This window comes from Actinia tenebrosa, unplaced genomic scaffold, assembly GCF_029948245.1.
Source record: "Actinia tenebrosa isolate PJP-AT-01 unplaced genomic scaffold, QUT_ActTen_1.0 PGA_scaffold7__59_contigs__length_16204524, whole genome shotgun sequence".
Classification (NCBI taxonomy): domain Eukaryota; kingdom Metazoa; phylum Cnidaria; class Anthozoa; order Actiniaria; family Actiniidae; genus Actinia; species Actinia tenebrosa.
The window spans coordinates 816,056-839,863 of NW_028292584.1; the positions used below are offsets into that span (position 1 = coordinate 816,056).

The following is a 23,808-nucleotide window of genomic DNA, read 5'->3' on the forward strand; positions in this document are numbered from 1 at the left end:
TTTCTTAGTTTTTTGCTTATTGGCAGTTTTTTTTTTTACTAGAGACGCATAATACGTCCGGACTAAGTTGGGCAACCTTTTTTAGTGCATCCTTTTTTGCGCCTCAAAGTTCGTCGGTTATAAAGACTTGCATAAATCGCATTATGCGTTCAGACGCACTACTTGATTTAGTTCGTCGTCTAAGAGTTCGATGGTCTGACAGTATACAGATGGGCAACAAACGAAGAAAGTACGAAGTAATAGATGTATTAAGCATCTCGACGTATTTTTCGTCTCTAGTGTAAAGAATGATTATTAAGGCCATAATTATTGATTAAGAATTTTTTTGCGATTTTAGACCAATACCCTGAACTGCAGTTAATGATTAAACAGTTAGAAAAACTGGAAGAAATTTTAAAGGTAAGCTCTAAAATTACCATCATCATAAACGGCCATAAGTCAACATTATCATGATTAGTGATCTTATAGCCTGTTCTTGGGGAGGTGATGTGAAAGAAAAGACCCTTACACCTTCTAGCTAACACTAGCTAATCGATGCAACCGTAGCCTGCGTTGCTAGGCGGTCTGCGGTGTTTCGAAGGAGAAAGCCTTTTTCGCCCCCCTTCCCCACCCCCCCCCCCCCCCTTCTCTTTTTCGCGCAAGCACCGCAGACCGCCGATGAACGCAGGCTAATGCAACCGTTATGTTTGAATTTACATAATGTGATGTACAAGGATCTTAGACATCTTTGCCAGGCTACTTTTATATCATAACATAGGGAATATGTGAACTTTGCATGTGTAAAACACGATTTGAAGGAGCAATCAGGTCATTGTGAAGTGACACGTTTTAAAATTGCTATCGCGCTGCAGTATTCATGCTTGTGAGTATAAAACATGCTCCTGCGGAACTCATTCTACAATCTTTCAAATTTAATGTAACGCCATATAGAACTCGGTTGTTGCGAGTTTGCCGTTGGAATTTGGTTTTTCACTGACGCCAGTCAAAAGTATAAAAGGTACCAACTGATTATTTTCGATTGACGGAAATGAAAAACTAATTTTAGCGTGCCGCTATAGTGTTTACTTGAAAACAGCTGTAATTGTTAAAAACATAATAATAATGAAATTTTAATGTAATTTAACAACCCTTTAATTTAATCTAATTTTAAAAGCTAATTTAATGATATTTAGGTGCACCAGTTGCCACTCTTTCCCAACCGGTTGTGCTATAGATACTTTGATCCGATCAACGTCAGGCGTCGTTATGTTAGTACTAGTTTCTTGTCTTTCTTTCTTTTTCTTCTTTTTTTCCCTTCTTATTTTCTTAGACTTTCCTTCTAAATTCCTCTTTATCTGACATGTAATTTATGCGCTTTATTAAGCTCCTAAGATCATGAAAGCTACAATTGCTGTATTATCCTGTCCATCACTTTGTACACTTTATTTAATAAAGGCAGTTGGTGTTTTGCTAATTTCCAAGTTCTTTATAACTACACTCAGCACAGCAAGCAAGATATTTTCTTTTCTTTATAAAATACAAATCAGAGCGCAAGGCTTAAAAACTGTGGCCACCGATAACGTATTTGCATACACTTATCTCAATAAAGTTAGTCACCAAAAACCTAGAAAGCTGAGATCACTGAGCATCATGGGAAACTTTTCATATCAAAAAAGCATATATATACAAAGCTTTTGTAATACAAACTGCAGCTCGATGATGCTCAGAGAAGAGGTGAGACTGTAACCGGTAAAAGATTTCGCAAGTCGATGAACAGTTATTAAGCGGTTAAACGTGTAAAATGAATCTACCCATAATCCTTGTCGGCCTCAGCTTTACAGCTTTTCATGTGACTAACTTTATTGAAATAAGTGTATCAATTTTTGTCTAGAGTCCATTCAGCGTTTAGATCGGAGATAATTTAAGACAATCTCGCAATGCTGATTGGACGATGGCCAAGAAAAAAGATTATTATGCCAATAGATTATCGGTGGTCATGCCTCAAGGAGTCGCGCTATAATGTTTATATATAGCACTGTAGTTTATGATGATATACTTTTGTTCCATTAAACAGAAATGCAGCCTCTCTCGCTCATCCATCTCGATATCCGTTGAAAGTGCTTTGGAAAGTTTTGATTTCCTTGAAGATAATGAAGATGAGGTCGAAAGCTCAGCAAGAAGCGTCAAAAGCGATGGAAGTTGGCACCAGGACACTGGCTATAACAGCACGGACGATTTTGGTCGGGACAGTGGCGAAGAAGGCTGTGCAAAATCCCCATTAAAACTACCACAATTTACACCGGATACCATTGTCGAGGCTTCGGAAAGTAATTCATCGACCGAAATTATAGAGACATGTTTTGGAAAGGAGGAGTTTGAAATAAGTTATAAATTTAGAAAGAGAGAAGATAAAGATGAGACAAATAAGGAATCAGGGAAGTCGGATCAAGATAAAGGGGATGTAGGATCGAAAGAGGATGAAGCTCAGGGCGTGGCTATGGAGGATCTAGAAGCATTGGGGGCTACGGGTAATAGGGGTAGTATCAATGATGGTGTCGGAAGATCAAGGCCGATAAGTCCTAATTTATCATCAAGCGATAGTCAAGATGTTACTGTAGGAAACAAGGCATTAGACAAGGTAAGTAGTATGAAGGGAGAGGTGCATGGGTCTTTTTCTCAATTTTGAAAGGTAGTGTGGAGCGTTATAATACATTGATAGAGTTGAGCGCAAGCTCAACAAATATCCACGAGCTGCAGATTGAGTCGAAAATTGAAAATGTAAAGAATAATTTTTGGGAATGTTTAATGCTGTAGCTGCTATTTTTGTCATCGATCCCTAGTTTTCTTTTTCAAGTACGTTAAAGGAGGATTTCCAAAGCCAATAAGATTGATTCCGAGATGTGATGATCGCTGTCAAACGTATCCGGGCGACCATGAAAGTGAGGCAATTTGGGGCAAGAAGCTCTTTGCCCTATAAATTGCCTCGGTCTCATTACACCTGCAGTGCTTTTGACAGCGATCAACACATCCTGGAATAAAACTATCCTTTTGTTCTTTACAAAAAACACTAACATACCTCTTCTATGATCTTTTATTAGGTCATTTTAGCACACCTACAACTGTGCGAAGAATTAACTGGGGTGAGTAAATCAAATAAATAACATTTGCTGATATTTGTTCAGTCATATTATAGAATTAAAAGAAAAATCTTTCCGTTGTTTTACAGTTCCTTGGATCTTTTGGACCAATGAAATTTAAGGTAAGATTTTATTTTTTATTTTTAAATGTCCCATAACCCGCGTCTCTACTCTCAGGCTCTCTGTTACATTCTTGTTTTCTATATTATTTATAACGGTAATAAATAGTCAGACTAAAGAGCGGAATATACAAAAAGTGGTCTGTTGGCTGAAGATAAATGAAGATAAATTCCTTTATTTCAGAATAGACCATTTTCTCAAGGTTGCGCGCGCATCCAACTTGACGGGCCACAAAACTGAAAAGCGCAAATTCATTAAATTCGAGAAGAATGCTTTATATTTAAAGAGGAGAATAATCGACTTTTTAAATTCTTTTAGAAAAAAAAATTTTAAAAAAATCAAGAAATGCATAATAATACTCGTGTTCTGGTATCGTGCTCGTCAAGTTCCTTAAATTTGGATGCGCACACGCAACCTTGAGAAAACAGGTTTTTAAATGTCTAAGAGATCCTACTTCTTTTTTCTTTCCATTTTAGGAAACTATAGCTCTCGCTAAGTTAAGACGCCAAGCGAGGGTCCTAGAACTGCTTCTAGACCTTGCAATACATAATGATAATGAAGAAATTACACTTGAAAGAGGTGAGTAATACCATGAGTTTGCCCATTGATTATTACCCAGAAAGTATTTTGTTGTTGTTGCTTACGCATAAAGTCCATGCGCAAATCAAAGCCCATGTCGATCAATTTTCGATATTCTGGTAGAGTGATCAAGCACAAAACAATCCGAGTCGAGGCGGCTCCGGGGAAACAGAAGATTAATTGAAATTACGCTATTTTTTTCCTCAGAGCCTCGACTCGGATTGTTTTGTGCTTGATCACTCAATCAAAATAACGAGAATTGGCTATTCGACCTCGCTTGCTTTTCGCAGGAGTTTTTTTTCCGCTCCAGAGGGCGGCGGTTTTTGGTAACATTTATAGAGCCTATGGTGCATTATGACCATTTTTTTATGACACTTGAATTAATAGTAGCTTTCGTGAAATTTCATGACTCTGTTATTCAGTTTTTTTATCCGTTGGGCATGAACGATATCCTCCGTGCACAACTATTAGCCTCGGTTTAACTACCCTTTAAAAGTATTGTCGATTCCCAGACGTGGCATTACACGTTGATAGAGTTCGTAAGGCCTCTTCTTTGATTCAAGAGTTTTTATCTAGTTTTCCTCCCTTCTCAAAACCTAACAAGCTAAATGCCAATTAGATCTATTATTTAGCCCTGCCATGACTTTGAACAGCTGATAGGTTGTGTCAAGATATCGATAAATTTTGAAGTTATCAAGTAGCAAGAGTAAAAGGCTTACATTATACAATACTAACGATGTGGTTGTATGCTCAATTGCTGTTATAGCTTGTCCTGGATTGTTCTCGAACGTGCTGGTGTGTTCTATCTGGCAAAATAGTATACGAGCAAGTGTAAGTAATGATATTTTTTTCGATATCATAATTAACAAGATAAAAGGTATACTAAACATATGATATTACAGTTGCTTGTTGGTTCTCTCCTAACGTTTTTTGGCTCCTTCGTTAATTTTTCTTCTTCCCGATTATAACCCAGTCGTACACTAACAGTCCCCTTCACAGTTCCCTGCGCCATCTTTAAAGTTAGTCTTGCCTTGGCTGTCAGTGATAGAGACATCATTGCAAGCTCACCGTTTGTCTCACTTCGAGTCAAATGCACTGCTACCTTTTAAGATGGCTCAGGGAACTATGAAAGGGACTACAGTCAACTTTCGCCTTGCAGACACCCCAATATTACTGACACGTTGCTATTACGGACTGGAGAAAAATCATCGGCAAAAACATTGACAAAGAAATGACCGTATTCAATTCTTGCCATTGTGGACGCTCGCTATTGAGGGCACCAAGTAATGGTCCCAAGGGTGTCTGCTGTAACGAGAGTTGACTGTATAAGGTATACTCGAGTCTTGCAGCTGTGTATCAAGTTTGTATTTTCTTTTTCAGCCATTGTATGTCTTAGCCAAAGATGTTAGAGAATCTTTCGAAGAAAGATTTAATTCACAGATAAAACAAAGTTATAACAGAGTAGCAGATAGTGGTAAGAAACTAACGTAATCACTCAATCATTCTCATGCTCAAGAGCTGCCTGTCTCGACTCCTCTCTTGTCAAAACGTTTCTCTCGAAATTGCGGGAATGTATGATTTGACATTTGTTTCTAATCATCGTCATCGTCATTAATTTCCCCCAATCCAATTTCCCCCTTGTAGATTTAAAGTCAAACAGAGTCTGCTTCAGCAGTCCATCATTACTCTTTCTGAAAATGTGCGCGATATATTGTTCATAATTGTTCTGAACTGCTGAACTTGAAAACTTGCAGATATGCGCATTTCCCTGGTTCTCGCTTTTAAGGAGTTACGCATGGTTACACATGGCTACTAACTGAATTTAGGACGCCCCCGGATAATTCCGAGATCCATACCGCCGTGATATTTATTAGGGGACTTTATATATTTTTTGGCACTTACATGAATGTTAGGGTAATCATCACCATTTAAAAGAACGCGGAGGTAGAAACCTTGGTTATAATCAAGCAATTTTTGGGGCTGATACAACAAATCGTCGATACAGTACGAGTCTCACAACGATGCACAAACATTTATGGTGACTGTGAATATTTGGTTATTATGCAGTTTTCCCTACAATAATTGGTCGTATCATACACCAAGATGGTGACATCATAGAACCGATCGTCGAGGACGATGAAGTTATTAGTGTTTATCAGTACGAGAACTTTTTATTGGAACATTCAAGGTAAGCCATTTTTTGAGGTCCTTATGTATCAGTGTATATATTCGTTGTTACCAACACTGGTACTATTACGTTCATCATCACCATCATCACCATCAACCTAGCCAAACCAACACCATTAACATAATCATCACCATCCCGCATTATCCTCATCATCACAGTCATCGTCATTACCATCACCATCATCATTATCATCATCTTCATTATCACCATTCCGCATTATCACCATCATCACAGTCAACATCATCAACATTAAAATCTTTCTGCATCTTTCTACTATCATCATCATCATCTTTAGTATTCTCTGATTTCCATTCTCACAAGGCAGCGGCATCATTGATCTATAAGATATCTATAGTCATTAACATCACTCTCTTGAGCAGCATTACTATCTTAGCATCATCAAATTAGCATCATCAGCATCTTCAGAAAAATATTGTATCCTACATTTTTTTAGTCATCGCCATTATCTTTGGTACAACTGTCAGAGTACCAGCTATCAATGGTCAACCCCTTCCCTACCCCCCACCATTGCTTGTTATATCGTGCAAGGTCTTACAGAGTGAAATGTTTTCATAGGCACAACACCACTAAGTACGTGGATGAAGTAGCATATGAATGTAAGTAAAGACTGTCATGTAATCAACATTAAGATTGTACCACCAAAATTGGCCTTTTGGCAAATTAAACCTCTGAGATGATCCAAGTTATCGTATGGCTAACACACAGATAGAACACTGAAACTATCTTCATGCTGATCAAAGTTGAGGCACTGTTAACTCACAGATTGCTCAAGATCAGAGCACTGCTAACACACAGATTGATTTTCAGTCTAGCTTGTTCATTCCGGCTTGTGGAAGTAGAAAAACCCTCGAATCAAGGGTTAGTCCTAAATTATCATTCTGTTTTTGTTTACAGTATTAATAAGCAGAAGGTTGTTATCAACTGAAAAAGAAGCAGTTGTTGCACAGGTGGGGTTCAGGATTCACCTAATATGCCTAAATATTCATTTAGAAAACCATATTATATTATATATAACACTTAGGGACTGTTCATTAATTATGCCTTGGGGGGGGAGGGGGGGGGGCTGGAGGAAAAGTAGGGGGGCTTTGAAAAAAAATCACACAAAGAAGGGGGGTCTTTAATAGTATTTGCTGACTTAAAGGGGGGGTTGAAACAAATAATTAAGGTATGCCTAAAAGGTCACAAGGGGGGGGGGGGGGGGGGGGGGTCAAAAACATTTTTTAGATTTTTCCTCCAGCCCCCATGAGGCAAAATTAATGAACAGTCTCTTATTAGTCACAGGAAACTAGCAAAAAAACTTGAAATAGTAAAATAAATTGAAAGAAAAGTTATACTAGAATCGTCTTGAACATGTCTTTCTTATTCATATGTTTGATTCTGTTATTAGTGGTATCAACTGTAAAACTAACTTGAAAGGCTGACAGAGAATTAGTAAAGCCTGCTTTTAGCCTCTTTTTTCACAAAGCCTTATATCCTCCAACTTCTTATTGTCCCACTTCACACGTATGTACAAAAATGGTGTTCATTCAGTTTTCTTTGTTTCCAGTTGAAACAGTACAGCGAAGTGCCGCTGACCAGGATTTGTTTTTGCGCTGTTCTTTCTCTCCTGGTTGATACAGACAGACATTTAGTTCAAGCGGCAGGTATGGTAAATGAGTCATTATTTCCTTTTCTCGGGAAAGTGGTTGAATAATAGCTCTCCATCCTTTCACTGACGTCGGTTATTCGTTTATTTACTGTTGCCTGTTGCTGGGTATTAGTCTTTGATTGGTCTTCTCAGTTATAACGTCCCAGAGCCCCCTCTTTCGAAAAACTCATACAAAAGTAAAATACAAAAGTTAACTTACTGATATTTTCATTGCTTGGATTCCAAAAGATTTATTTAATTTCATGATACGAGGTTCTAAACCTTTAAAATAATCCTTTATGCATTAGAAATCAAAGATATTAAAACATTATATTATAGTTTTAGAATCTCGTATCACAAAAGTTAAATTAATATGTGTTAATTTGCAGAATCATTTTTGTGTAGTCTAATAAAGGACAGCGAGGCAAGGCGTAAGGTAAGAACTTCTGTATCAAATAATTTCAAGTATAACGTATTTCAAGGTTAAGGAAAAAACTGGGTCGAGTTGGCATCGCAATGCATTGTGGGCTGTTTTAGGGGATACATTTCCAAGACGGCTTCTATTTTGTCCCCTAAAACTGTCCCGAAATACACTGCAATGCCACTCAACTCGACCCAGTTTTTATCTAAACATCTTAATGGCTAATAAAAGAGTAGTATTAATCTTAGTGACAGGGTAGAAAAACAAGCCCGCTACTTTCACGATTTTTTTTAGCTGAGTTTAATACTCCAAACTTTTAGGCGTTTCACTCGCCCCACTGCTGCACGAAACTTGTGACGAAATTTTGTCGAATTATTAGAATAAATCTACTTAGTATTCGCGAAAATGTCAGTTTTTTCTGCTGATCAAAATATCACCTCTCCCAAAGTACACGGCTTTATATCTCAAATATTTATTCGCCCCGAATCTCTTTAGAGGGAATTGTGCTTTATGAGTGTGATCTCACACTGACCTAAAGCAGTCCGTAAATGACTACTAATGTCATTACTGTAGCCCCATCCGCCCCACCCCACCCCTCTTATGGGATCTTTTCCAGACATGTAACCAAAATGCCATTTAAAAAAAACATCACTGGGTTAAGCTGCTGATACACACTGCAATTTTTTCTCGCGCTGTCGACGCAATTTGACATTTTTGTCAAATTATCAAAAAGGTTTGAAATAAACTTAATCAATATTAAATCCTGATTGGCTAGTCTGAATAGGATTATTGCATTGCGAGTAAACATGGGTGATAAACGCTGCAATTTCCAGTTTTCGCTATTGTTAGGCGTGCAATTCCGAAAATGTTGCAGAGAAAAGTTCAAACTTTTTGCGTTGCAAGATATCGTTGCCGTCAAAGTCGCGGGGCATGATACACGCTGAAATTGTGTCTCGCGCTGGCAATGCAACGGAAAAATTGAAATTGCATTGCCAGCGCGAGAATAAATTGCAGCGTGTATCGGCAGCTTTATACTTATTCTGTTCTATAAAATGTATGTATGGGCTACCTGTGTTAGTCACTTAACGTTATATACTGAATACTGATCATTTATTATAGGCGGTCACCCTGGCAACAGAAGCATTAGAAGAATCAGATGATCGATTAAGAGAAGGGGCCTGTTTGGCTTTGACTGTTCTCCAGGTAAGAATAAAGAATGTTTACCCCCTCCGTTACTTCAGATTATTCTTTTGCATAAAAATATCATATTTATCCTTCGTGATATCTAAACATTTCATTAATTAAGCATTTTTCCTTAGTTTTTCTTAAAACCTCCTCTAAACAATTGACCCGAATCTCGTCCGCCATTTTGTTTGCTTGAGGCATGCAAAATCTCGCGCATGCGTAGCGGTTTTTGAGCCGTGTCTTCTCTTTCGATGTTAACGAACCATGTGCTAAAATCCCTGAAGGGTGGAAAGCTTATCGTTAAACAAATATTTTTTGTATCTAATGTTCTTTTAGGTCAAAGATTGCATAGCACAACTACGTTATCTAAGTCGCTGTGACGTACCTAACGTAAAGATAGCAGCAAAAAAAGCCTTGTCTTCGTTTGGTAAGTTTTGATCTGAGCATAGTATGCTACTGCGATTTGTGAACAAATGTGAAACTTATATTACTGACTTATTGCGCAAGCACATATTTATGGAATGCTGTAGCACTAAAATGGTTTTGCGTGGATGTTGATTGGACGATCCTTAAACGAAAATAATACATGTCAGTGGCAATGTGTATTTTTTTATTGGAGCGTTTAAGTTGTGACGTATTTCCGGGTCAAACTGCTTACAAAAACCGCTAAAACAAAAAGGAAGATGTTGGTAATGATTTAACCTCCAAGTGAAACATTATTTCCAGAACTGCTTTTTTTTGTTCTGGCCAGGTGGTCGGTTTTTGTTGCTGTTGTTGTTTTGTTGGTTGATTGTTTGTTTTTAGTTTATTGAAACATTTTCGCTAGGAATGTTCAATCCAGTCACAGGAAGCCCAAGCTTGGTTTCTGTGGTGTCCTGTTATAAGGAAATGTATGGGGAATCATCAAAAATTTCAATAAAATCATCAAAACGTGAAATAAAGCCTCGAAATTTTACCCTATCATTGAGAAATAGCACTTCTTTCGCTCTGCGTGGTTATTTTTTGAATTTAGCCCGTTTTAAGGATTTTTTCCCCCACCAGTAAGAAATAAGAGAAGGTTGGAAACTCGGGATCCAAAAGCGAGCCATCACGAGTCTTTGAAACCTCGTACGTCTTCGAATTTTCTTTCCAGCGCCAAATTTTAGTCATGACCCTTCTCTCACATCCCTATAGAACCGAGAAAGTCGCATTAGAGATTAGTCTTCGCGTCTTTAACCCATGAAATTTGCCTGTATTCACATACTACCTTGCTTGTTCTGACCCGTACTTGGAGCTCACTGTACACCAGTTCAACGGATTTCTTTCGGCAACCGACCCGAGGTCACGCCGGAAGTCTTCGTATCGTAAATGCGGATTCGATTTGGATATAGTCTTTCTTCGAAATTATAAGTTAAATACTTTTGTATCTTAGGCCGTTAAAAAATACACTCACCATAATTTTCGAAATTATAAGTTAAATACTTTTGTATCTTAGGCCGTTAAAAAATACACTCACCATAATTTTCGAAATTATAAGTTAAATACTTTTGTATCTTAGGCCGTTAAAAAATACACTCACCATAATTTCGAAGAAAGACTATATCCAAATCGAATCCGCATTTACGATACGAAGACTTCCGGCGTGACCTCGGGTCGGTTGCCGAAAGAAATCCGTTGAACTGGTGTACAGTGAGCTCCAAGTACGGGTCAGAACAAGCAAGGTAGTATGTGAATACAGGCAAATTTCATGGGTTAAAGACGCGAAGACTAATCTCTAATGCGACTTTCTCGGTTCTATAGGGATGTGAGAGAAGGGTCATGACTAAAATTTGGCGCTGGAAAGAAAATTCGAAGACGTACGAGGTTTCAAAGACTCGTGATGGCTCGCTTTTGGATCCCGAGTTTCCAACCTTCTCTTATTTCTTACTGGTGGGGGAAAAAATCCTTAAAACGGGCTAAATTCAAAAAATAACCACGCAGAGCGAAAGAAGTGCTATTTCTCAATGATAGGGTAAAATTTCGAGGCTTTATTTCACGTTTTGATGATTTTATTGAAATTTTTGATGATTCCCCATACATTTCCTTATAACAGGACACCACAGAAACCAAGCTTGGGCTACCTGTGATCCAGTCAATAATTCTAATAATCTCGATTTTCACACTTTTTGCAGGAGAAAGTGAGGATTCATCAAGAGGCGAGCCATTTTCATCAAATGCTGGTTTGGAAGGCCTGCTGTATTGAAGATATCCAAAAAATATAATTAAAGTATTCCAGACAAATCAGTAAGAGTATCATAAATAACTATAGGATAAAAATACCAAGTCATACGCCATCTTGTATCAGGTTAAGGTCTTGTAAACTCACATCCAGCTGATCTGAGATCGTAACTTAGAAATGACGTCACTGCAAACTGAGGTGTCATGGAGCCTGTGAAAAATAACCAACGAAAAATAAAAATGTGTTCCCCATTGCAATATAAATATAAAACTCATTATTTATTGTGTTACTGTCATCAACCTCTTATTAGCAATTTCATTATTTTTCATTTGGTAGCCTGGAAATCCATAATTTCAAGAGAAAATTGACACCTTAGTTTTGAAAATGTTCTCTATTCTGATTGGCCAATATTTTCTCTCAGAATAGCAGGATGTAAAGTGCTGCCCTTTCCATCCCCTTCACCTCGGTTGGGACATCTCAGGTACAGGTAGAGAAATACTTATTACTTATCCAACGATGAAGAAAGGTTTTATTCAGCATGTGCGCTGTCCATGTGGGACGCAGCCTTTTGGATCTTGATTGATGCAATTTAATTTAACCCGAGTCTGCTCATCGTTGAAGAGGGATCTGATCCAAAGTATTGCGGCTATACTTTTATTGTATTATCGATAGCCCTTGCTATTAATCTTTTAAAATACCTGTTTAATCTTTTTAATATTCTAGAATGTTGTTACATAGATTATAATTATTTAATTTAGGAAAATAATTTCCGGATCCCATTTCAAAGCATTTTATCGCCGTAACAAAATATTTTTCTAAGGCTGTTGAGAAGCGTATGGATATTTTTAAGGGGTTTTATAAGAGAATTGTTCTGTAGCTTTGAAACTTGATTGTTGTGTATTCTTGTAGCTATGTTGTAATTTGGCTTGAAATGGTTTTCATATTAGAGGATTGAAGGTTAATTTGGTGTCATAATTGGTGACTTTAGAAACGAGTTGAGGACTGGGAACGAGTTTTAAGAATCAACCTAGTTAAAAAATAAACACCATAACAAGGAAAGAGTACGTCGAAATTAGTAAATTTCAGGAGTTTCAAGATTTTGGGTTCATACCTTTTGTGCAGCAACCTCCCAAACATTTCAAAAATGACAAAGAAATGTATGGTTACTGGGGACGCTTGTCCCTAGTCAACATACATTTTTTCGTAATTTTTGAGATGTTTGGAATTGCTTATAACTTAGCTGTTACTTAGCTAATCGAAGCCAAACTGCAGAAACCCGTTAATTTTGATGTGCTCTTTCTCGTGATGGAAATAATTTGTTTTGAATAAGATTATTTATCAATACCTCCTATGTACTCGTTCCCAGTCCTTCACTCGTTTCTAAATGATTATGGTTTGGAGAGATACAACGGAAACCATGTTGGATGAATAGACCCTTTTCGAGTTCCAAATTACCGCTTTGTTTCTTGATTATAGACTCATTTACTCAGGCTTAGCCTCCATTTTGGGAAGAATATTCACGTGTTCCAGCCAAGGTCCGTCAAGTTTCAAAATGTTCGTATTGTTGAAGTTGTGCATTCTTTACTTTGCCGTTGGTATTTGCGAGTAATTAGACACTGATTCGAGGCTAAGCCTGAGTAAATGAGTCTGTAATCAAGAAACACAGCGGTAATATGGAACTTGAAACTGGACTATTATCACGTTCCCTCCTGTAAAACCAATATGGCTGCCATCTTCTGTTGTTAAATGACTGCGTTTGTTGCGATCACTCTAGTAGATATTTATCAAGCCAAAAAATAATAATTGACTGTCTGCCTGACAACTACCTTCCCCTAAAAACAGCTGTTGAGAAGGCTATAACTGTCTGTCTGTGTGTCTGTCTTTCAATCCATCTTTCTGACGAACCTGTCTGTCTGCCTCCTTTCTCTTTGAAAATACCCAATATACTTGGTAAAGGACAAAATGTCGTATAACATGAAGTAACAACTAAAACCATTAGCAAGTCAGTAGGATAAAGAATCGTTATTGTTATCATAGATCCAAGTCCAATATTACTATCTAGTCGTAAGTTTAGTATATACAGTACAAAGGATCATGGGGATAATTAATTCACAGTTACTAGCTGCCGCATACATGTTATCTAACACGTCTTGAGCTCGCTTTTTTCTATCCCATTTCATTTGCTGAAACCATGCCTCGAGCATACGGCGAAGATTTAAACTGGTGAGCAGTTTGGATGACGCAAGTTCTGGGTAATTTACCCGTTATCCTTTTCGGTCTAGGCGCGTAGGGATGAAGCCGATCAAACGACAACGTTTGATCAAAGTACTGTATAAATACTGGCAACGACCGCAGACCCAAACTTCCTGACTTTGTTAAACTCATTCTAATCTATAATTTGAATACTATATGAATTTGAAATGTTATGATAATTAAGAGGCCTACATTTGCACTACCTTATTACATGAATTTGTCGCGATTTCACAATTCGCATATATCTAGACACTGTAATATTGCGACGTCATTTGCAGGGGAAAATAATATTGTAAGACCAATGTAAGACAATAATATTGTAAGACAAACTTCGGACTTCACACAAGCCATGCGTGAAGCCATGTCATTAATTTCGGCTCGTTTAAGACCTAATACCAGTTTAAACATCGAATTTCACATGTGCCGAATCTAGCTATTATAATATCATTTCAGATTTGGTATGTGAAATTCGGCGTTTCAACTGGACCTAAAGTCCGAAGTTGGACTTTGATCTAAGTCACTCATATCTAGCGATTTTTAGTCATTGAATAAATCAATTATAATTCGTTTCCAAACACAAACTTTCTTGAACAAAACGCCCTTAAAGCGTACACTAGGACTTATTAGAATTTAAACACTTTTAAGGCTATTGACTCATAGGCAATGAGGGCAAAGAGGGCTAATTGCTTTAGTCAAATCTAACTAGTCGAATAATTATTTAGATTCAAACAAGTTTTGAAGTTAAATTATTATTATTATATTTTGGCGGTACTTTGCGCTACTTGTATAGGCTATAACTTATAGCCTACTAGTAGCTCATCCAATCAGAATGCAGTATTGATGATAGACTGCTAGTTGGATTTGACTAATAAATGTTACTTATTACCTAAAACTAACATCGAAAACAGTAGTATAGGGAATGGGGGTTCCAGCGCAATCTCAACACGGGCAAGACCCGCGCCAAAAATCCACCTATGGACAATCCCCACTCCAAGTGTGGTTGGGGGCAACAGCGCAAATATGTTAGTCTATATATGGAGTGCGAAGAATGTAAGAGAACTTTTAAGAAAGAAGCGGATTTGAAAAAGCATTTGAAAATGAAGACGAAGTGTATGAGCAGTTATGATTGTGGATGTGGTAAGAAGTTTGAGACTAAGGTTAAATTGTTTTGGCATTGTCAGGACTGTGAGTACGACTACGACGACCTAAAAAGTGCTTGGTATTAGGTATAAAATATTTCCTATTATATAGATGGAATCCCAAAGCAACTTCAGCACGGTGTCAATACCCGGTAACGGTGAGATTGACGTTAGACAGTTTTGGCGTCAGTCAGAAAGGAAGGTTAAAAGGACTCTCCGAAAAGGTATAGAAGAATTAGGAGCCCTGAAAGCGAGCATAATGGTAGAAGTAAGTTTGTCAAAAGACGAGGTAATGACGACAGCAATGTTGCGATCAAAGTCGTTAGTGATATTAGAATCCACGAATCTGGATAGGTCACTCAGTGAAGCCTTAGAAGCAATAATGGAGTCGCTGTCTAACTACACGAAAGAAGGATCGGGTTGGACAGTAGAGGAGGTTGAAGGAATAGAGATAAGTATAGCCAGGTACGTACCCATACGAGGGGGGAGTTACGTACCGCTACCAACGTGGGTAGAAAGGAAGAAGGCTATTGTAAACGTGAAGAATGAAGACAATCGATGCTTTATGTGGGCAATCAGGTCTGCACTGTATCCAGCAGAGAAGGATCCCTGTAGGACAAGTAAGTATCCCACAGATGATTTAGAGTGGGATGGTGTGGAATTTCCCATGCAGTTGATAGACATCCCCATATTTGAGGAAATAAACGATCTAGCAATTAACGTTTACGGAGTCAGAGAGCAGACGATAGTACCGTTAGTTCTGTCAAAAAGTAAAGGAGAGCGCGTACATTTATTCTACCACGGCGGACACTACTCATGGGTTAAACACATTAGCAGACTATTCTACAGACATACTAAGCACAAAGGCAAAAAGTACTTCTGTGACTGCTGCTTGCTGTCATTTACATCCTTAAATACCCTAAAGAAACACGATGAGATCTGCCGCGGAGTCGAAGAAGTGGCGCAACGGATCCAGATGCCCACCAACAAAGAGCTTTCATACGCAGACCATCAAAAGCAGATGCAAGTACCTTACGTGATATATGCAGACTTCGAAGCGTTGATAACTAAGGAAGAGCAGAAACGTGGCGCCACGAATAAGGTAGGATTACACGAGATCTGCTCCTTTGGTTACATAGTAGTCAGATCAGACGGTAAAGCAAACCCTCCTGTGATTTACCGAGGTAAGAACGCAGCTAATGAGTTTCTAGAAGCATTGCGAGAAGAGGAGGGAGAGATTAGAGAACAATTAAGACGTCCAAAGAAGATGGAATTTACCAAAGAGAACCAGGAGGCTTTTAACAAGGCAAAAAAATGCCACATTTGCCAACATACGCTTCTTCAGTTTGGAAGACGAGCCAAGAAAGCGTGGGATGAAGATGGAAAGTATCTAGGAGAAGCTCATTTTAAATGCGGGAAGTATGCTAAGAAAGGTGAGAAGCCGGGAAAGCCCTCCACGCACTGCATTCACTGCCACAAAGCATTTGTTGAGGATTTCTATGTGGATAAGGTTAGGGATCACTGCCACATCACGGGTAAATACAGAGGAGCGGCTCATTGGAAATGCAATATAAACTTCAAAGTAAATCCAGACATGGAGATTCCGGTGTTCTTTCACAACCTCCGCGGTTACGACTCCCATTTGCTACTACAAGGAACAGACGGCTCCGACGTCAAATGCATACCCAACAACAAAGAGCGCTACATGTCCGTAACTGTGGGTAAGCTAAAGTTCTTAGATTCGCAGCAGTTTATGGCGGACTCCTTAGCAAACCTCGTAAAGTATAACACCAACTTTCCCATTTCCAGTCAATACGGCGCGGAAAGGAAAGGAGTCTACCCATACGAATACATGGACTCCTGGGATCGATTCAAAGAACCCCTACCACCCAAAGATCGCTTCTACAGCACCCTAAACGAGTCTGGTATAAAGGATGAGGAGTACCAGCATGCGTTAGACGTGTGGGAAAAGTACTCCTGTGAGAACATGGGCGACTACCACGACATCTACCTAAGGTCTGACGTAGTGCTGCTCGCAGATGTTTTCCAAAGCTTCAGAAAGATGGCTATGGAATATTACGGATTGGATCCCGCTAATTTCTACACGGCTCCTGGGCTCAGCTGGAGTGCTTTGTTAAAGAAGACAAATGCGCAGTTGGATCTCCTAACGGAGTACGACATGTATCGGTTTATGGAAGACGGTATTCGTGGCGGCGTATGCGGACCCAGCCGACGTTACGCCCGCGCAAACAACCCCTTAGTAGAGCACGACCCAGAGAAACCAACCACATACATTTACTACCTGGATGCGAATAACCTTTATGGTTGGGCAATGTCACAGTACCTACCTGTGAGAGACTTCGAATGGGATCCAGTGAAGCCGATAGACTTCTACATGCAGGTAGGAAAGGAGGAAGACAAGGGTTACGTCTTAGAAGTGGATCTGGAGTACCCAGAGCACCTGCACGACGAACACAATGAGTTCCCCTTAGCACCAGAAGCGATAGAGATACCATTTAAGCAGCTAAGTCCGCTGCAAAAGCAAATGTGCCCTGGTTACAAACCGTACAGGAAACTAACTATGAACCTGATGGATAAGAAGAAGTATGTGGTACATTACCGCAACCTGCAGTTCTACGTGCGACACGGAATGCGCGTAGAGAAGATCCACAGAGTCCTAAAATTCACGCAGGAACCCTGGATGCGCCCCTACATTGACTTTAACACGCAAAAGCGTACCGCAGCGAAAAATGACTTCGAGAAAAATCTCTTCAAACTGATGAACAACAGCGTGTTCGGAAAGACAATGGAGAACATCCGCAAGCGCGTAAGCGTAAAAATAGTCAGCACCAAAGAGGAAGCAGAAGCATACGTGTCACAGCCAGGCTTCGTTAGATACGTAGAAATGCTGAACTTCTACGTGATTCACATGAAAAGGGCAAACCTCTTACTAAACAAGCCCGTTTACACAGGCTTTACGGTGCTGGATCTATCGAAGCTGCTTATGTACGAGTTCTACTACGATAAGCTTAAGCCAAAGTACGGAGACCGCTGTCGCCTCCTGTACACAGACACCGACTCCCTAATTCTAGAAGTGCAAACGGAAGACGTTTACAAAGACTGCCTCCCCGACATAGACGAGTACGACACCAGCGGTTACCCGAAGGAGCACTTCCTTTACTCTGCGAAGAATAAGAAGGTAATTGGGAAGATGAAAGACGAAATGTTAGGAAAACCCATCGTGGAATACGTGGGTCTGAAACCAAAGATGTACAGCGTGCTAAAGTTAGACGGCGTAGAAAAGAAAGCTAAAGGCGTAAAAAAATACGTGGTTAAGAAGGACATTACGCACGAGTCCTACCTCAACGTATTACGAACACGCAAGGAACAGCGGCATAAGATGAACAGCCTGCGCAGCTATGGTCATCAGATACATAACGTCACGCAGGAGAAGGTGTCACTGTCTGCATTTGACGGTAAGCGATGGATGTGTGATGACGGAGTGCATACGATAGCATTCGGACATCACACGATAAGCAGTTCTTCTTTGACGAACCCACGCGTGGGACCATCGTGAAGATAATACGAGATGGGCTGACCCTTCTTAGCTATTACGCTTCGGATCTGGTAAGTTTCCAAAGACCAATTAGGATCCGTAGCTCTTTTGGATCCTCCTTCTAATTCACCCGGCTCATAGAGATATCGAACCGTGACATTACCTAATTTCTTTTCCTGGGGGAAGACTGCCCTCGAACTTCTGATGAAGGACTTGTGTTCCACGTGTTTCTTTTTTATGGCATCCCTGGGTTTCATTCCCGTAGCCCTGGCCACCTCGTTGTTCAAAGCCACGATGACCTGGGGGAGCCTCTGAGTCCATTCCCTGTTGCGTTTGGAGGGATCTTCCAGCTCTTTCCAATACTGGTATCCAAAGAGACGCTCGGCCAAGGTCTTATTGAATCTTTCGACGATGCTCTGACCCCTGTGGTACTCAGCTTCAGCTCTCCTAATCTTGGTGTCGTGGTCTTTCAGGGTTTTGGTAACCACGCCCATGAACTCTGTCCCCGCATCCACTTGCAGCAGCTTAGGCCATTTCAAGACGCGCTTATAAATCCTACCTAGGGCTTCTGCGACTTCTCCAGAATCCTTGCTGGTTATGGGTTCGGCGTCCTTATATCTGCTTGCGACATCAACTACGGTCAAAGCGTACCTATAGGTCTTTTTTCTCACCTTGTCGTGCGGTAAGAAAAGCAAATCCGCCTGATGAACTTCATTGGGGGTATTTACGGTGAAGCTGGGCCTGGGAATGTACTTAGGCACGGGAAGATAAACCTGCCAGAGGGTTTGTTTTTTCAACCAGTTCTTAGCCGTTTCTTCTGATACCCTGGCCGCGGTCGCGAGTTTCTTGATGGCCGACGCTCCTTTCCAATAGCCTTCAGGCCCATAGTAAATCCTTTTGAGTTTGTCCTCTACGCGGCCCATTATATGAATTCCAAAACGAGATTGATCTTACGTCCGTTAAAATCCACCGTCTTTCCGTCCACCTTAATGGCGATGTTTATGCTTTCTACCAAATTGGACAAGTCATAGCTTAAAGAAATGGGAGTGTATTCTACTGGGTCAAATGGATTACCTTTGGGCAGAAACTTGGACATAAGAGAAGACTTTTCTCCATTGTTGTAACTATGGACTAAATCGCAATAGACTTCGTAAGAGGATGCGACTTTCCATTTCACATCATATGTACTGCCGCTATTTATCGTGGTACTAGTAAGACCTAGGAGTTCTACCAATGGACTGCCCATTAAATTAGCGCTTCCACTATTTTTCTTGAATTTCATTTCATGGGGTAATCCTGTGGTAAGAGTATATCCGTGCTTTGCTAGCTCCTTAGCCAGTGTTATAGGGGTGTAATGGGAATCTGGTATTTTTGGTTTGGTGCCGGAAGTCACGACGACAAAGCCATTAATTAAATTATACCAAGAATTGTACAAAGAGCAACTAACCAACCGAACCCTTTCCGCGCGGATGGGAGGATTCAAATACGTGGTAAAGTCATTCTTGTCGCTTTCCAAAAAGACGATCATTATATTAGATACGCCAAAGCCACGCCTCCGGCCAGCCCTGCAACTCCTACAAATACCAGCTCATTGTCTTTTTGTTTCTTAGAAGGCTGGTAGTAATTCTTGAACTGAGGCTTTTTCATTCTAAAGTCGGGGTGTGCTTGCGCATAAAGTTTGAAGGCGTAGTCTGTGTTTTCGAAGTTCTTGTCTGCCTGCATCTTGTCTTGGTAGTTCTTATCCAACCAATCCCTGTAAGCTTGTCTTTTTTCATTCCAAGCTGCCACGTCCCGCTGATATTTCTCCAGCGCTAAGTCGTGTCTCTTTCTTTCGGCGGCACCGCTTTTGTCGCCTCTAACTAATCTATCCAAATATTGACCACCATAATTAGCCCCTGTAAATGCTAAAGCTGCAATGACTCCACCTGCGACTAAGCTAACCATTATACATTAGGTAGGTACTTTTCCTTCCGTAGGTAATCCTTTACCATGATAGCCCCGCCTACGGCAGCGGTCATCTTAGCAAAATTAGCGAAGCTCTTGCTTGGGTCTTCAGTAAAGTCTTCTTTGAGCACTTTCTTACCTACCCAACCAATACCCGCAACAATAGAAGTAATGATAGCTGCCTCTTCAACAGTTTTCAACAACGCGGTCGACATTATATTACAAAGCGAGAAGGTTATTACTCCATTTCAGGGATTTTGCTTTTTCTAACCTCCACAGGTGCGCGATATGTTGGGGCCTCCCACTTTACTTCTGGCTTCGTAGCCCGCCATTGTAAGTAGAGGCTGCCTGCTGCTATAGCAATTCCTATCGCGCCAATGACGTACCCAGGATTGATAAAGGATTCCTCTTCTCTTTCCTCCACCTTTTCCTCCTTCTTTGCTTTGTTCTTTTTATTCATCTCCGCGAGCTTCTTTCCGGCAGCGACTCTGCCCGGAGATTTAGCCTTGGTAATCTTGGTATCTTCTACGGGTGGTTGTTCTTCGGTGTCACTCATCTTATATTAAGGGACTTGAAGGACTTGACAAGTAACTTGATGACGACTTGACAATGCCTTGGCAATGACTTGACAACGACTTGACTAAGTACTTGAGAATGACTTAAGGACGACTTGACTAAGTACTTGACTAAGTACTTGAGAATGACTTAAGGACGACTTGACTAAGTACTTGAGGTGACTTGACAACGACTTGACTAGGTACTTGAGGCGGCTTGATCAGGTACCTCAGCAAGTGCCGCCTGGAAGACCTTTTCGACTTCTCTGTCCTTCTTGAAGTCCTTCCAAGATGTTCCTAAGGAACCTAGTACCTCCTTCAAGTCGACATGCTGAGCTACGTGCAAAGCCGCAGAGGCGACTGCCATTAACTTACCGCACTTCAAAGACAACCACCCACAGGTTATCTTAAGTTCTTGGGATATGACATAGTCATCTCTTATGTCCTTCTGTAGTTGCTCCACGTCGTCTATGGGCAGTGCAAGTCCAAGCAATTTAGTCGCAAGTCGGATAGCGGAATCTGCTACGGCGTCCGTGGTCTTACTTGCAAGGGCAGCCTCATACCTCTTATGGAACTTCTTGACTTCCTCTTCCGACAGCTTATTAACCTGCTCATGGGTAAGTTCCCTGCCTATCATTTCTTTACACTTCCCCGAAGACACAAGGATGTTAAGTTGTTCCTTGAGGTTACTTTCATCTAACTGTGTGGGGACTTCATCTAAGAGCTGCTCAATATCCATATATGTTAATGGAATACGGAAACCTCAAAGAGAAGATCATCTTGGAATGTTGGTGCGTTTTTAAATGCCGCATGTATTCGTGTAACTGTTCCTTGGATATCTCACCGCCGTAGTCGCTTAAAATGGTTTCCAGGTCAGACTTGCTCGGAGTATAAAATACTACGAGAGAGCCTATGTTTTCCCTAAAGGGCTTAGAGACGCTGGTAAGCTGCTGGGAAAGCAACCAAACGCTAATGTTGTCATGTCTGCCACTAAAGGCGAGCTTCACTAATTCGGAGGTGCGCCTTTTTACGTCGTCCCCACAGGCAATGTCATCCAATATGAGGAGCGTCTGTGTATCTTTAGGGAATTGCTTGTGCCAGAACTTCAAATGACTGGATAACTCGTTAGGGTCTAAAATATCTACGAAGAAGTCGTCATCTTTCACTCCTATGCCTTCCCAGGTGCGGTTATTCACGTAGGTGGGACAAAGCAGCACTATGTAGTCAAAGCGGTATCTAAAGGGTCCTAATAGCTGCTCCACGATGAACTGGGTCTTTCCGCAGCCGGTGGGTCCTACTATCAGAGCGTTACAAGGCATGTGATCTGGGTTCATATATAGATGGAACCAGTGGAAGCAGTAAGAAGGATTACCGCCGACGCAAAGGATAAAAGACACCATAGAAATGCAAAGGGAAGAGATAGACCGGTTAAAAGAGCGCGTACAGGAATTGTACGATGAAATGTGTGGTCTGAAGCGCGCGGAACGGTTTGGCGCGCTTTTGACAATGGCGACGTGGGCTAAGGAGTCCATTAAGGACTTCATTCGATATCCCCCATAGATATATGGACTGCATTACGTGCGAACTACCTGCTGACTGCATAATCCCTCCCAAAACACCGATACCCAAACCGTGTAAAAAATACACCTGCCGTCACTGTAATAAGGTATTCTCTGAAGAAGACTTCGTTGGACATTGGTGTCCCGCGGATACTAAAGCACAAAGGACTTTAGACGACGCTCGAGAAGAGTAAGAGGTCGCAAAGAAGATCTTACTAAGCCCCGGCAAGGGGAATTAGCATAGGTCTTTCTTTTTTATTGTTATTTTGTTAAATGCTGCAAAGAGGTCTCAAGTAAGGACCTATTTTTTATTGTTATTTTGTTAAATCATCGTAATCGAAGAATGGTTAACATGATTATCTTTTTGCTGGTTTCAACGATGAGAAAGAATGATACCTCATCTTTTAATGGGGGCTTAACAAAATAACAAGAAATAATAGACCCTATCCTAAAACCCTCTTACGGGGCTTAACAAAATAACAAGAAATAATAGACCCTATCCTAAAACCCTCTTACGGGGCTTAACAAAATAACAAGAAATAATAGACCCTATCCTAAAACCCTCTTACGGGGCTTAACAAAATAACAAGAAATAATAGACCCTATCCTAAAACCCTCTTACAGGGTTTAACAATTTAACAATAAAAAATAAGGTATATATAATGAAGTGCGTGCAATGTGATAGAGCTTTTAGTAGCAAGCAGCGACTGCAATACCATCTTTCCAAGAAAGTCTGTCAGAAGACCATCAGCACTGTTTGCGGTGACTGCGGTAAGGAACTGTCCACAGTACAGGCCCTACGATATCACCGCGAGCATAGAGTCTGCCTTAAAGGTCATTGCCGCCGATGCGATGAACCCCTCTTCGAAGAAAACTGGCATAAGTACCGCTGCCGTCGCTATGACCTCACAGATGTGGTCTGCGAGACCCACGGCGATTTAGCAGAGCGATGTTGCCCCCTTGAAACCGGCCGGGTGCTCACGCGACGTAAGAAGGAGATCGACGAAGACTTCGTATGCTTCGACGACTATGAGGGTGTAAGGTGGGAGAATAGGGAACACTGGGATGGCATCTGCGACCGATGTGGCTGTATACGTAGCGGCCAACATATTTGGTGCTGCCTTTACGATGGCCCTAAGCCCTTAGATCATTATCTGTTGGTAAGAAAAGAGTGGAATCTACTTAAGGTATAATGTTACCTTACATCGCAGCGTTCCTAGGAGGCGTGACTATTACCTTATCAGCGTATGAAATGGCGGAAAAAATGAGGGCAGACACAGCAGATGACTACTTATCCGCCCATGAAGAGGATTAGTCGCACAACGGATTATCCTCCGCTCGACGTTCGA

The 23,808-nt window shown here is 40.5% G+C and overlaps 1 protein-coding gene across 5 annotated transcripts in view; it reads left to right on the plus strand.

Annotated features, from left to right (window-relative positions):
* The window catches only part of LOC116303757 (rho family-interacting cell polarization regulator 2), a 29,229-nt gene extending 14,953 nt beyond the window's left edge, over positions 1 to 14,276 (plus strand). For all 5 annotated transcript variants that reach the window (XM_031713351.2, XM_089039794.1, XM_031713352.2 and 2 more), the window contains 15 exons: positions 338 to 399; positions 2,054 to 2,617; positions 3,078 to 3,119; positions 3,206 to 3,238; positions 3,713 to 3,815; positions 4,582 to 4,646; positions 5,196 to 5,289; positions 5,883 to 6,003; positions 6,580 to 6,620; positions 6,919 to 6,971; positions 7,571 to 7,667; positions 8,041 to 8,087; positions 9,192 to 9,275; positions 9,594 to 9,684; positions 11,408 to 14,276. In XM_031713351.2, coding sequence (XP_031569211.1) covers positions 338 to 399; positions 2,054 to 2,617; positions 3,078 to 3,119; positions 3,206 to 3,238; positions 3,713 to 3,815; positions 4,582 to 4,646; positions 5,196 to 5,289; positions 5,883 to 6,003; positions 6,580 to 6,620; positions 6,919 to 6,971; positions 7,571 to 7,667; positions 8,041 to 8,087; positions 9,192 to 9,275; positions 9,594 to 9,684; positions 11,408 to 11,478 — 1,568 coding nt within the window. In that variant the 3' untranslated portion in view covers positions 11,479 to 14,276. The remainder of the gene's footprint in view (positions 1 to 337; positions 400 to 2,053; positions 2,618 to 3,077; positions 3,120 to 3,205; positions 3,239 to 3,712; positions 3,816 to 4,581; positions 4,647 to 5,195; positions 5,290 to 5,882; positions 6,004 to 6,579; positions 6,621 to 6,918; positions 6,972 to 7,570; positions 7,668 to 8,040; positions 8,088 to 9,191; positions 9,276 to 9,593; positions 9,685 to 11,407) is intronic.
* The last annotated feature ends 9,532 nt before the right edge of the window (positions 14,277 to 23,808 follow it).